Below are 16,098 nucleotides of genomic sequence, written 5' to 3' on the forward strand. Positions count from 1 at the left end.
TTTTTTTTGTATTATTATTAAATGAAATTTAGAATAGTCTGTAATTTTTTCAAATAGTTCTTAATATATTGCATTTGCCTTACAACCTCCTTAAGGAATATCCCATACAACACACTCTCCAAGAGACATCCTAAAGACGTCCTAAGAATTCTATGGTTCCCAAAAATGTCCCCCAGGATGTTATATCTCGGCTAAAGTGTGCTGTATTATGGTATTGACTCAAACTATATCCAAACAAACTTACATAACTGCACAAACATATGGATAAAGAAAATTATCCAATCACATTTCTGTTATAAAGACGCATATAAAATTGGATAATTTTCTTTATGCATACATTTATGCGACTGTGTAAGTTGTGTGGATATAATCTAAAAATCGCACAGACTTTTGCATAACGCATAGTGTAAGAGAGAATCAACCAATCAAAATCCTTTCTTTCCTTCCATTTTATGGAAAAGAGAAACTTTTGTTGATTCTCTTATGCACTACGCGTTATCCGTTATACAAAAGTCTGTGCTGCGGCCTTTAGTTTATCATTTAGTATTTACTAAGTGCATACATTAATGTTTGACATTATTTACTCTCAAACTATGCAATTCAACTACAGAATTAGATTAATTTACATTGCGACATATATATATAATAAAAATTAAAAATAATAAAATGTTATTTGATTCAAAGATTGGGTTACTCCTTTGATACTCAGGGGTTAATGTGGAACTGCGATATCTCTAACAGTATGGTAGTAAATAAGGCACGCGTACGTTTACAAAAGAAATTGCAAAATGATTTATCAAATTATAAATTGAAGATATACTAGAACAATGGATATTAACCTCTTGTCAACTACCACACAATGTAGCCGAATTTCATTCTTTTCGTTTTCTTATTCATCATCTGCAATTTGTAAATAAACTTTTTGAATATGTGCTAAAATATGGGACCATTTGCAGCATTGTGTAAATAAATATATTTTTCCCATCATTTTAACTTTAGAGTTAATTTTCTTCAGTTTTACAAAATATGAGTTAGCTCACTGTTGCAAGGTTTTCTATTGTCTTGGAATAAGATGCTTTGATCTGACAAATGGTAAGATATCTTATCTTTCTCTTCATTCCATTCAAAAGATTTTTGCATAGCATTATAACATTTATGATGTATCATTTAATAATTATTTTAAAATAGATTGAGCTATGTTCAGTCATCCGCACTCTTTACCGATTACGTCGGAATCAACGATTCTATATGCAAAAGAGTTGGGACTGTTATTCCGTTATGTTACTTGCTCATTAACACGATAATGATAATTAGTCCTCTTATCCGCGCGTCAACCTTCCAGCGAAATCTTGCAAATTATGTAACTCCGACATCACAAAGTTTCTCGGGCGAGAGTGTGCTACGTAAAATCTCACAGAGACCAACACGCCACGGTGGAAGCAGGGCACAGCACAGTGGGGTAAGAGAAGGGACACGAAAAAGTGTCGCCGCTTCTCAGCGACAACGGAACGACGTTCAATTTTAATCTCGGAATTACTTCCATTTTATTTCAATTTTCTTGCATTTAAACCGTCTAAGCGAGTTTACCTTCGCAATATCATTGCCGAGGATCGTCGCCGGCTGGTCGGTTCGGGTAGGAAGAAGACCGAGTGAAATAGAAGGGCGAGAGAGGGATAAGAAGAAGAACGTCGGCGGAGACGAGTGGAAAAGGTGGAAGTACCTGCTCTAATAAATTTACGACCTAAAAAGATTAAGCCGCGTTAGCCCTGTTCTTTATATTTCCGCGAGAGGAGCGAGAACGAGAGAGCGCCGCACTCTCTCGCCGCTAAACGCGAGTCAGTCCTCGGTGAGACGGTGAGACGGACTGTTACGGTGAGGCGTAGGATGCAGAAAGAGAGAGAGAAAGAGAGAGAGAGAGAGAGAGAGAGAGAGAGAAAGTGGAAGGAAGAGGGGCAAGATGGAAAAGGATATATAAGAGATACGAAGGGAAATTCGCTTATTTTCCCATCATTTCGGCGTGGCATCTTGTCCGTAGCCTTTTCTCATCCACGGAGCCAGGAAAGAAAATTGCTTCTCGTTCTCGAGAGCGGAATATCGTCCTGATGAGCCCGGGAATGCTCCGATATCCACTCCTTCGCTTCCCTCTTTTCCCCTTTCCTCTTATCTTTCCACTCCTCTCCTTCCTCCTACATCGAGCTCCAAACCTCGAATGATGCCTCCGACGTTTAACTCCGTCTTCGTTTCACTTCGTTTCCGCGTTTCTCTCTCTCTCTCTCTCTCTCTCTCTCCCCCCCCTCCTTTCCTCCTCATATTCTCTCTCTTCTCCTGACAATTCACCGTCACTCGTTCCCCGATAGTAATATTCAATTTGTTTACATATAGTCACCTTGTTATTCGAACGCGACGCTTCACTCTGTTACCAATTATTTCGGAGGCGCCGAAGGAATTTTGCATCGCTTATTAATAAACAAATTTGCGAAAAACTAATCTCGAAAGCGTGCGCGACGAAACACTTTGTTAGTTTCGTATTATTACTATTAAAGTATCTTGAATAATAATGTACGTTTATTTTTGCGTATAAAATCGTAATCTGATGTGTTCTTGTTGAAATATATGAAAGAGAGAGAAAGAGAGAGAGAGAGGGGGGGGGGCTTGATTAAAATATTGCTCAAGATAAGATGCATTTACATTTCTCAATTTGTAATTTCTCACTCTGCACTCAGAGGAAGAGATATAATGGTGGCAACTATAAAAGTGTGTAACATCTATACAAGTTTTATATTTAAAACTAATGTTTATAATTAAATAAAATAATTTATTCAATTATGTACATCATAGTTTGTTCAACTATACGCATTATTTCAACTATATATACATTAATTGATTAATTTATATAACATTTATATATATAATTGTCATCTTTATCATCGCTACTACTATGTTTTTCCCGGAATGTGGAGTCATTGATAATTATGTGCATCAAAATATATGTACACTATAATATTGTAAAAGAAAAAATCGAGGTCACACAAATAACTCGCGTACGAACAATTATCCTCTAACCATTCGCTGTCAGCTACCGTATAAGAGAAGCTGGACTCGATTACTCAGCGTTATTTATCCCTTCTTAAGTGTTAGAAGCAAAAACCAAGATTCATCGATGGATCTCGATGAATTCTGGCCTGAATGGTTTACGTTCACTTCGCCGCCGCGTGTGAATTTGTTACGGACGGGGCACCCGGTGGGCCTTATACCCGGGCGCGTCTCGACCAGGACTGAATAATTCATAAGCCAAGATCCCGATACCATCAGCTCTTAACGCAATAGACTTAGCGAGCTGCCAACAGCAGCCATGTTACAATAAAGAAATCAACATGGCTGAGAGCCGTCACGGCGAACGTGGGGTGCCCCCCTCCGACGTTCCCTTCCCTTCTTGAGTCCACCTTGGAAGCGCACCGCGTCGCGTTACCTCGCGTCGCTCGCTCACTTTCGATTTCGCCCCACGGGCTCGTTACCCTCTTAATGCCAATGGAAGGGTGGACTCTCCCCCCTGCCGCTCACACTCTTCGATCTTTCGCCGACCGACCCTCTTCTTGGTCCCCTCCTTTTCTTAGCCAACGCCGCTTTCAGGGTTGGACCAAGGAGACCCGCCCAAAGAGACATTTCTGCAACCCTCCTTTTGGAGCAGAAATCGAGAAATATGTAGGGAGGAAGAGAGAGAAAGAGAGGGAGGGGGGGGGAGGCGGGATAAAGTTAGACGAAGAGAGAATACGGAAAAGGGAGAAAGTCTTAGCAGCCACTTTTCTCGCCCTTTGCATGATCGCACCCCGTCAAAGGAACTCCATTTTCTATCGAACCTTCTGAATCTCTCCTCTCTCGCTTTCCTTATCGCTTTTTTCACTTTTGCTCTGACTTACTGTTACTATTTTGCTCATTTTCGTCTGCTTTCCTGCAGTTAGATTTTTGCAGATAACTGGTCTCTGTCGGTAAAAGCAAGTGCAGCCCTTCTTAAGTCGAAATTTTTCTAATTCAATTATAGAAGTGTGCTAATGTCAACCTAAAAAATATAACGACAATCATGATTATATTTTCGATATTAGAATAATTATTAAATAATTTTAACGATTACAATATTACAAATGTACACATGCATCATTAAAAAGAAAATTTCTTTTTTTAATCAAGAAATTTAACGAACGAATGTTTTTTCTTTATTAATATATAAATAAATGTAGAACGACCAATCTAACTGTATTAAAATGTTTTAAAAAATATTTTATACACAGTTTAATAAAAACAACAAAGTAAAATTTAATAAGGGCGGTAAGAGTAAAAAATTCTGCGCGATAATTCGTACGCTAAAATTTACTCAAATTATATTTAATCCTTTTTATATCATTTAACAAGACATTCGGACGTTTCGGCTTAATTTAAGTCGTTGTCAGCTATATCCAAAATTCAAACTTATAGTCTGTTTTCTATTTCTAGACCGCACTACAGCTCTCTCTTTCTCGCTTTTGATAAATATCAAGATATACCTATCTCACTTTGAGTTCCAAAAGTATACACTAGTCCAGCAACTGAAAATAGATCTTTGATTAAGTATATACGCAATGTTTGCACAAAATCCAGTTCTAGTATGTAATAAATAGAGCCTATTCCAATTTTTATAGTTGAAAAATAAACCGTTATATAGTTCTTATACTAAATAAACTCCACTACTCTACCATGACTGCATAAAATAGTTTTCTAACAAATAAAATTAACAAAAGTGTATTATTAACAATCGTCAAATTAAAGCAATTATTGAACTGATTATGTTCAACCAAGTGCAAGACAGTAATAAGGTTGAGTTTAATAAAAATCATATTGTTTTAACAGATACTTTTATTAGTGATATTTGTAGTATAATGCACTAACAATAAAAAGATCAAAATTCTCCTCTTTTCTTTTTTTCTCTCTCACTGAAAATGACTATTTTAAACAATTTCAATACATTTTTTATTGTTCTATTTTTTGAAATTTCTCCTGTTATAAAATATATATATATATATATAATCAAATAAATATTTAAATAATACTTACGCAAATAAAATGTAAGTTATGTATGTAAAAAAAAAAAGAATGTCGTTTTATCTTGAAAAGCTACGATTATAGTAGTATAATATGAGAACATCATAGTACTTATTAATAATATAAGAGAAATCGAACATTCTGCAAAGTCAAGAGCGATACCTCGAAGTCTGCTGTTGAGATCGGGGTGGGAAGAATGGGGAAGAAAGGAGGGTGGCCTCTTCCTCAAGTATACGGTAGTGACACGTTACCATTATCGCGTCTCAGCGGCTAATGAGAGTTTGTGCCGCTATTGTTCCCTGATTTACGTCGAGCCAAACGCCTTAGGGAGCTTAATGAATTTGCGAAATTATGCAAAATATTAAATACAGCTAATACGTATCAGGTCACTTATCAGTTGAAAGCAAGAAAAACGATAGAATTGATCATGCTCCTAAAGTGAGCAATACATAAATTTGTATTGAAGCAAACGTATATTCAAGTATATTTCATTGTTTACATTTCTCTCCACGTTTTTCCGATTGAACAATGACAAATTGTCGTTATGCGTTATGTTCCAGGTCTGGTTCCAGAACAGGCGAGCCAAGTGGCGTAGACAGGAGAAAATGGAAGCTGCGAGACTGGGTTTGAGCGAATACCATCACGCTGCTAATATGAGGTTTGTCCGAATGCTTACGTTAATAGAGCAGATATCATATAAATCCTTGTAACACTAAATATATACCAACTACAGCGCGGAAATATTCCGTTTCAGGAACGTTGCCGGTCCAGCTCTAGGTCTGCCAGGGGATCCTTGGCTCGCGCCGCCAGGATTGCTCAGCGCACTTCCCGGTTTCCTTGCTGCACCTCATACGGGGTACCCCAGTTATCTGACGTCTCCCAGGCGATTACCATCACCGCCAAATGTCGGTGCTGTGCCCAACCCCGTTCCAGGTAACACTTATTTCTAATACATCCCGCTCTTTTGCCCCAAGCATAACGTAGATAATTTATAATAAATTTAAAACATTACAGTCACATTTGAGAATACGAAATTAGAATATAATAAAATTAAAAAATAAGAAATAGTATATTTATTGAGAAAATTAAACCCTCTCAGTATCTATGTGTACACGATAGTTCTTGCAACGCAAAGCACGCTTAATCCGGAGATAGTCATCTCATTTCTTTTTTCGTAAACAATCACCTGAAATGTTTTTACACCCTAATTGAAATTGTTATTATAAACAACATATTGTGCATTAATGATTGTTTTATTGGCATTTGAGGACATTATGGATTTTTCACAATTTTTTGAAAAAAGTGAGTAAAACTCAAATAAATGAAACAAGCACACTAAGGTTAGGTTGTTCCATCTTTCGGTAAACTTCAGCTCACTGTCTTACTCTCTTACTCTATTGTTATACTCTTACTCTTTTACTCTTTTGTTTATCCAGTAGGTAAATTACCACATAATTTATCCGAAGATGGAACAACCGTCTCTTAGCAACTTATTATAACAGTATTTCTAAAAAATGAATATTTTAATTAACATAACGCTTTTTTATTGTGATTTTTTAAGGAATTTGCATATTTAAAGGTAAAGAATAATTATTAAAGAACAAAGAAAATATGTGTAAAATGAAAGAAAATAGTATTCATTTTACAATAATTCACACTTTCTCGTCGCTGCACAGTGATTCCAATTCCTTTAAAAAAGGTGGCTTAACTTCGTTTTCAATTATTAAATTGCGATCATTATTTATCATAATTTCATACTATGTCGAAGGATTATAAAACTGACAACAAGAACATTTTTATTTTCTTCTATTTAAAACAAATATTGAAAGTAAACAATCTTCTAAATTACTTTCTTTGTAGCATTAGTTTTCAAAATTTAAGATATTTTATTATTTTTTAAAAATATATGAATGGTACGTAACATGCGTTTCTATCTTATCTTTTATCGTTTTTTTTTTTCATTTTTATATTTATTCCAACAATTGAGGTACAATATGTACAAGATAATCAACTAAGATAAGCATTAATATTAGGCTATATTTATGTATTTCTTTTAGTATAATTATAACAAATTATTAAAATATCTACAATAAAAGACTGATGATGCTCAATTGAGACCTTATTTTTAATATAATTGAAATGATAATTTTAAATTCCCTTAAAAAAAAAGCACATCTTACCCTCTCTTAGCTGATATCATAAAATATTTAATAGAGACATTTAATATGTTTATGATAAATAAATACGTGATATGGTATCTGTGTGCAGATGTCATCACTCTAATAAGTCCCGGAATCAATCTTACGGTCAAAACGTCAAATGTTTCTGATAATAGTGATGATAGCGAATAATTTGTAAAGTAAGTTAAAAACATTATCATGACATATACATTATGTGCCTTTTTTATTATCTCAAATTATAAGAAGCATTTTATACAAAATTTATTAAAAAATTATAAATAAAGTATAAATAATATATAAATAATTTTGACCAGGTTTAGAGGCTTTTGGAACCACTGTGCGCTGGGGTGTAAAAACATCCCAGGTGACTATTCCCGGGTTAACGAGTTAATCAGCATTACGATAGCGTTCACCATGATCATTCTCATCGAGCATACCAACGAGAAGTAGAAATCGCATTGTTCGCAGGCTCGCTAGCCAGCAGTATGGCGAGCATAAGTGCCGGCGGCCACGTGCAACCACCACCGCCGAGTCCGCCGGGACATGATCCGCGTACCTCGAGCATCCAAGCGCTCAGGATGCGGGCCAAGGAACACGTCGAGAGCATCACGAAAGGTTTGCAGATGGTCTGAAGGTTAACTGAAGATACGCCAATGGCGCGCACCGCTGCCAGCCGCATCGGCCTCGTGCTTGTGACGGCGTGACGAGTAAGCGAACAATCTTTCGCCCAAAGACATTCTAGATCAGGCGAAAGTCGCCTGAGCAGTGCGAGCGGTATATCGAACGACGAGAGCGAGTTCGTTCCGTGATAGAGGGGAAAAATCACCGACGGTGCTGGATGTGACAAAAGTACAAGAAGCTAGGCAAAAAAGGAAGCGATCGTCCGTTTGTGTGTATGCGTGCGTGTGTGCTAGGGAGTGAACTCGATTGAAAAAGGATCTTGTTCTTGTGTGGTACCAACAGTTACCAATGTGGATAATCTAATGTACGTTGGGGTGACGTGTTAAATCAAAGAGATTAATATTGCGACTGTCGACGATCGGTGGGTATATTTTCGACGATTATAGAGATACTATCTCAATATGATAATTGACAGATATCTATGATCAGTGAGTATGTGTTCATGATTGAGACACACAATGGGCTAGTTATTAATGTCAACCTGGGAAATTGAGTTTTTATCTGAAACAGCACGGAAAGCGTAAAATATGTCTAAGAGATCAAGACATTTCTTAGGCGTTTGTGTTATTTGTGATGTTTTGATGTAACAGTATCGACGGTAGAGTCATTAAATAGCCGGCCAATAAAGACTATGTTTTCAGTCTAGCGCAAAATTTTCGGGCGGATTGCACTCGTATAAAAAATTTGCTCGGTACTCGCTCCAAGTCGGCATTGTGCAATAGACAAAAGGAATTGTGTTGCGCAAACTTGTTACATAGCTGAAGTGAAGGCAAAGGTGATCAGTTTTGATCAACTCTTGCCATTATTATTCAAGATACGTTTACTACAAATATTTGTGTGTCGAGTCTCACGCTAAATTATTTTTCAAATTGTGAATAGCAAATGACAGATTTTGCCATAAAAGTTACGCGAATAGTTTTTAAAGAGCATAAATATTTGGCTCAAAGTCGATTATGTATTACTTATACATATATATGACTTTATATTGTCGAGAGATCTAGGTGTACATTATTTAATTTTATAAAGCAATATAACACCAGCCAACAAATGTGCTGGTGTCAACCGTCACGAGAGAGTGAATATACATATAATAAATTTTTCAAATTTATTTTTAAGTATTATTAACTTTTCATTAATTCGCTAATACGTGATTGAAATTACAATTAGAAAACTGCAGGACATCGATTTCGAGATGCAGTGTGCGGCGTGAACCTTCCGAATGGTAACATCACAAACACCGTGTTACTCGATGCCAATAATTGGTACATGGGGAACTAGCGATATCTTTCATAAAATACTTATATCATTTTACGGCCATCGAGTACGTGGACAAAGTCAACTATGATAAAACGTGAACTATTGATTTATGTGTGCGATATTTAAATTATCACTTACGTACACATGTAGACCATTTAGAGGAATAATAAATAATTATCGCTTTTTATTAATTATTGTCTTAGATCGTGTGCCCACAGAGATAATTTAGATATTCTACACATAAATATTCAAATCCGAAAACAGAATCTGAATTGATAAAATTGGGAAAGGAACATATATTCTTTTAATTTGATAATGATGTATTTTTTGTTAAAAATTGTTAACTTCAGATCTTATTCATTTATTCATTGCTTTATTTATTTATCTTCCTCGTCCAAACTACGCTTTGCAGTGCACTGACCATTTACGTCGCAATAAAAGAAGAAATAAAAGAGACAAATCGTTTCAGTTTTCGACAAGAAATATCGGTTTACTCGACAACTGTGCCTCATCGAATATCCTGCGTACAGCAGCAAATATACAGGATGCTCGGCAACAGGCAACATCCGTGCGAAGCGATGAGTGAAAAAGGACCTCGCTTGATACACCGATACCTTAAACGATCAATAAATCCGATCAAATCGAGTAACGCCTCACGAAGTGTGTCCGATTTGCGCTCGTCGGCCGAATATCTCCTTGCAACTCGAGGTAAGTTGCGTACAAATCTATATAGCAGAATACGCACGACCGAAGCGTTTGGTTAAACGTGAACCGGATGTCGGTCGGTCGCCCTTCGCGAAACCTCCTGGATCAACGGCGGCGCTCACGAACCTAGCAGCGGCAATCGTCAATCGTCGATCGGCGAAACTAGCAAAATATCTCTTGTAGAGTATAGGATAAAGGCGTACGGAGGCGAGAAAAGTGAATTTTGACATAAACAATATTCTACAGTATTAATACGTTAAGGCAAAGATTGTGCATATTATCTAGACGCCATCGTGGTATGTAAATTCCGGGAGAGAGAGAGAGAGAAAGAGCGCGGAGGAGGATTCGCCATTTCTAATCTCCATATTGTTAATGATTGACACGAAAATTTTTCGACTCACGATGTGCAAAATCGTAAAATGTAAGGTTTTATTCTGCCCAAATACAAAAATCTTAAAAGTGTAAGTTGAATTAACAATTTTACTACTTCACGTGACTATATATAGTGCATTCCGCGTATCTTTTATTTTATGACACAGATTTTTGACAGAAATAATAAGTTTTATGATATAAACAGAGATACTGAATGCGAAATTAAATGTTTAATTTGATACTTAAGATATTAGAAATGCAAATATGTTTTTAAATATTTTTTTTATATTTAGCAATAAAAAATTGACAATTAAAAGGATCTTCCTATATGGACAAGATACAATACATGGAAATTATAATATATGAAGGAAAGATAACGGACCTATTGCGATCGATTCTCTTTAATTGTCAATTTTTGTTTGCTGAAGATGGTTTAAATTGAAACCGAAACGTTCCGATTAGTTAATATTTACGACTTTCAGTTTATATGTCGTTCAGTTAATAAAATTAATATATGCACCTTTAATATATATGTCATCCAATTATTAAAGAGTTTTATCATGTGAAAAATTGCGCATTATCTTCCGCAGCAACATCCAACGATCCTCTTAATCATCATCAATTTTTTGTTGTTGAACATTTTGTTGTTCGTAAGTCCTATTGTTACGTTCATTATTATATTTTTTATACTCCTTGCACTAGTGGTAAAAATTTGATCAGTTTAGTCCGTCATCATTATACGCAATGGTAAACTTTATATTCTTATATCATGACAAGTCCTTTCCTTGTATAACTCAATATGTTGAACTCGATATAAAACTATTGGCGATTTTGACATACGTTGTACTCACTTACGATTTTGCAGATCGTGATTTTACAGACGTTTGCGCTCGGATCGTTTGCGAGCGATGATGATCAGCCTCCGCGGTCCGAGATATTCGTAGAAAACGAAGAAACGTAGTTAGAGCCACTTCCCGGACGTCTATTTGTATATATATCCGCTCGTGACAAAATAAAATTCGATGTACATATTTAATCATACCATATCGTTTGAAGACAGGACCTCCTTTATTGAAATAAAAATACAAACGATGATAATATATTAAAATGGAAAGGTAAATACTTTACTGTCTTCTCACCGTTAATATTCTCCTCTCCTTAAGTCCAAAATACGTTCCTCCATATAAATAAGTAAATTTGTTTGTTTAAAGCCAAGTAAAAATTAATGAACACTTTAAAGTCCGTGAAATATCAGAGAAGTAATTTTATAACAATGCATAACAATTTTATAAGCACTTAAAAAGAGAAACACTTGCCAATTTTCTAAATTGATATATTTTATGAAATTAGAACAAACATGTTTTTTAACAATTTAATTTAATAACATTTATCTTTTGTTAAAATTTTTAACAATTATTAGCTTTTAGATTTCAAAGGATCATTCATTAATTTGTTGATTTTATTTATTTATTACTACTTATCTCAATCAGAAAATTTACTGCAATAAATCTTATTAGTAGATTGCATTTTCTGTGCACTAGCAGCAAATCGATCTGAGATGTATACCTTGAAAATTTTAATTCCTATGGAGAAAGTAATACATATTTGCAAAGGAATTAACATATCAAAGAACGACTTTAATTAAGTCTTAATTCATTTCCAAAAAGAAGGAGAAAGAGGGAAAGAGAGTTACAACCGGTAGAAAGTTATCATTCGTCTTTCTTCGAGTTTAATTAAAATCGAAGATTTGTTAGAACACGAAGAATCCGTTAACGCTAAAGTAGTCGAGAATTGGCGATTGTTTAGAAGAATAATTTTCTTTGTTATCTATGAAATAAAGTATCTATAAATAAAGTATCTATAAAGTATCTATAAATTAATTGTTACTTTTTTATATAGCAAATAAACAGCCTTTTCAACATTTTTCTTAACTAATATTAATTAAAACTTATTTAAAAATTTTGACTGAAATAAATATAAAAGAACTAGAATAATTATAATATTCCATTACATTTTTTAAATCTAATAGGTTCTAGAATAATCGAAACACCGAATTAATCATTCATATAAAAGATTCCAGTAAAACAGATCCTCAAAAAAAGTATTTAAAAAATTTTTGGAACACTTTAGGTAACGTTAAAGATTACATTCAATATCTTTTAAATGTTTATTTTATATTTTTCCACTCTCTCGTCGATCAGGCCCATTGTAAGAACAATCAGATGGGCCTTTTATTTCGGTCTGTCCATAGATTCCCTGCCTGGGAATTTAACGTAGCGGCCGTTGCGATTTGATGCAAATGCGGCTCGGAAATTCCGTTTGCGCGAGCAAACGTGACAGCGAACGTGTGCAAGCCGATCATCTTTTTCGAGGGTGACGAAAAAGCAGTGGCGGGGTAGCGCCGGGGCGTGAAAGGATTCGGCGTTAACAGGCACCAACAACGGCAAGTCGATGGAACAATGGTGCTGAATGGTCCCCGGACGATTAGGTATTCCAATCGTTGCGTTAGGGGCTGCTGTGAAGTACGGCGGGGGTGAAGGAGAGAAAAGGCGGGTTCGCCGGCAGTGGGGTTGGCGGAAGGGGGCAGCCGAGAGACCGGCGCGGTAAGGGGGCGCCAGAACTCACCCAATAAAATGGTAATTTCTGTTTGCGGAAGTTAACCATGCGAGCGAGCCTGGAGATTCGAGTCCATGCGTACTCCCTAACTCCAAAGACTAATAATACTCGAGGCAGTACGCTACCGACAGTGATATAGTTGTACAGTTGGAAGAAGGCATGGAGTAAAATCGTACGAGACAGAGAGAGCGAGAGAAAGTTCTCTCATGTGAGCGAGGGAGTTTGTGGAGAGTGCGGGACGTGAGTGGAAAAGTCGTAGAAACTCGGAAAATAGGAATACAGTTTGAGAATTCATCCTGTTAAATTAAAGAAAACGATAGGAATACGAGATTTCTTTATAATCTCGGTAGCTTCGCGCGAAATATTATTAATATTTTATAAAACACTAAAAATACAAAGTCAAGGAATTTTACATATTTATTTATACGCAACTGAATACGCAGTTTGTATTAAATTTTACATATTTCAAGTATCCCAAACGATCCATCCAAATTTTTGTGTTAATTTACGAGACAAATATGTTAGGAAGTAATAAAAATAATATTAATAAAAATATTATTAGTATAAAGAAGTAAATAAAAAAATATAACGTAATTTGTAAGCAAATTGTAAAAACATACTTCTTCAGTTAAAATAATATTTATAATACGTTAGAGAGGTTAATGCGTTTCAGAAAAATTAACATGTATAATAATATGTTCAATTAACACATTTTATTCATTTACAATAACTTAGAATTTGCATTTTAAAATACGCTATTTTTATGTTAATCGTTTACTTAATCATAAATCGCATTTTTTTAACTTTAAGGAATGTTATATATTATTTTAATATAAAATATTCAAGCACATTATGTGAAATTAACTATAGGATATATTAAAAAATCAACACAAATATTTTAACGAGGACCGGTTTCAACACAAAATATTTTCTACTATATAAAATAAATACAATGTATTCATAATACAAAGAAAGCTAAAATTCGAAATTAGACATTCAAATATTATGTATTTTATATATAAAATTTAATTACATTCTAAATTAAACTTTTGTTTAATTTAGGATAAAATTCGTAATAATTTACACATTTAAAGTCCAGAAAGTTTCCTTCGCAAACCAACTGTAGGTGCATAGTGTATATTAGTCGCAGTATATTTTTATTTCTTTTTATAATATTTTCTAATAAAGAGTTTTTTTTATCGTCAAATTGAAACATTTGATTTGAGGATGTCAAAACTACAAAGCGATATATTTTAGAACTTATAAAAAATTTTTTTCTATCCTTAAAAATGCTTTATAATTCGGTTAAATGCAACTTTTAAAGGTCCTGTAAGACGTCCTGGAAAAATGCCAACTGGATCTTGTTCTGGATGAACAGACCTACAATTTGAGGAGAGCAACAACCTATTTCAATGCTTGGAATTTTGTTAAAATCGACCTTGAACTCGAAATTTGGTCATTTTTTTCACATTAATCGAGCTGTATTTCGGTAAGTATATCGTACAGTTAAATGAATTATTACATTCGTTTAATGGCCAAAAAACATTCAATAGCACATTTAAAATCCGGATTAAGCTATTTTTGCATTAAATCAAACATGTATTAGGGAAAATCGAAACTTTAATTTAAAAATCGTTCACTTAGCGACCTCTAAATCTTAATATTTTTCGATAAAAATTTAGAGGTGTTTTTTTGGCAAAATGGAAGCTTTTGAGGTGAGACCGATTTAAAAAAAAAATTTTTTTTTCTTGTTAGTTTAATATAAATATATATAATTACATGTATTTGATTCTCCGTTAAAATTGTTTCTCTTATTTTTATTTTTACGTAAAAAAGGATTTTTAGTGCAAACGTGAAAATACTAACCTTGATTTTAACAAATGTCATTGTTGTTAGAGCGTGACCCTAAACAACATTCAAGAGGTTTAATTTAGCTGTCGATTAGACACCTTGGACGTTGTTAACGTCGACGGCTTTGTAACTTCCAAGCCTCATAACTCGAAAAGTATTTAATAAAAACATATTTTGTTGTAGTGTGTTCTGAAGAGCTCTTAAAATAAACTATAAGAATACGCAATAAAAAATTAGGGTTCCCATTAAAAAAAAATCAGTATGATCTTGACCTGACCTTGGCGACGCTACCCAAGGTCACAATAATACTGCTATGTAATATGTTCCTTAAAACCCTTTTAAATTTTATGTCCAAATATGCCAGAATAAAATATAAAATACCTCGTTTAAAATAAACTATTGATTTTTCAGTACCATTATCTTAATACTTTTATAGGCAAAATAATTAGAGGAATCATATTATGTTAAAAAAATTCATATAATCCCATTTAAAAAAACGAAGTTAACCTTGAAATCTTCGAAGCGCCTCCACCTGGATAAAAATTATTATCACCATATGATAGCCTCCTTTACACCGCGTAATTTTGGTTACGTAAATTTTTCTCTACACCTTATAGATTAGAAGATATTTCAGGTAATAATAATTATTGAGACACCCTGCATATACAGGACGGTCAAAAAGTCCCGGACTCTTTAAATATCTTGAAAGGTAAACATTTTTGAGAAAAATGTTTCATACTAAAGTTCTTCTTCAAATGCTATACGTTCACAGCGTGTAGGCGCCTCCCTCTCATATACCTGTGCACGCATACTGATGGTACAAAAGGTATATGGGGACCTACAGTTTAAACGCCGATTCCGAACGACAATTTTTGGTAGGAAGGTTTCCTGGGCAAGTATACTACTCGGTGGTTTGCCATTGCCTTCCGAGAGGAGTTACGAACGTACGAAAATTTTTCGATTCTGCTGGTGATGGAACCCGGGATCTCTATAGTATAACAGGCCAGTGCGCTATCTCTCTCTGCTCGCACTCAGAATATACTAAAGTTGTAAGGTTTCAAATGATCTATTTACTAATCTTATCAGTTTAACTTTGGGTGACGTCAGAAAAGTTAAGTCAAGGTTAAATCAATTTTTTAAAACAAAATACGCCATTTTGTATTTCGGAATCTAATATATATATATATATATATAGCTGATGTCAAGAACTTTTCAAAATACCATAATAAAGCCTCCTTTTAACCAGAACTTTTTGAATTATAAGACTCGGAAGTTACAATACTATTGGCATTAGCATTACCTAAAACGTGGAGGTTGCCCGGTCAGATTTATAAGTCGTGTGTATATGAGCGCGCGTATTTGT

General features: G+C 34.6%; 1 protein-coding gene across 1 annotated transcript in view; it reads left to right on the forward strand.

Moving 5' to 3' along the window:
• Positions 1 to 8,061, forward strand: part of LOC108763449 (retinal homeobox protein Rx1) — a 69,204-nt gene extending 61,143 nt beyond the window's left edge. Inside the window, exons 3-5 of the mRNA XM_018511089.1 lie at positions 5,634 to 5,731; positions 5,828 to 6,006; positions 7,722 to 8,061. Coding sequence (XP_018366591.1) covers positions 5,634 to 5,731; positions 5,828 to 6,006; positions 7,722 to 7,885 — 441 coding nt within the window. The 3' untranslated portion in view covers positions 7,886 to 8,061. The remainder of the gene's footprint in view (positions 1 to 5,633; positions 5,732 to 5,827; positions 6,007 to 7,721) is intronic.
• The last annotated feature ends 8,037 nt before the right edge of the window (positions 8,062 to 16,098 follow it).

Source organism: Trachymyrmex cornetzi, unplaced genomic scaffold (genome assembly GCF_001594075.2).
Source record: "Trachymyrmex cornetzi isolate Tcor2-1 unplaced genomic scaffold, Tcor1.1 scaffold359, whole genome shotgun sequence".
NCBI classification, from domain to species: Eukaryota; Metazoa; Arthropoda; class Insecta; order Hymenoptera; family Formicidae; genus Trachymyrmex; species Trachymyrmex cornetzi.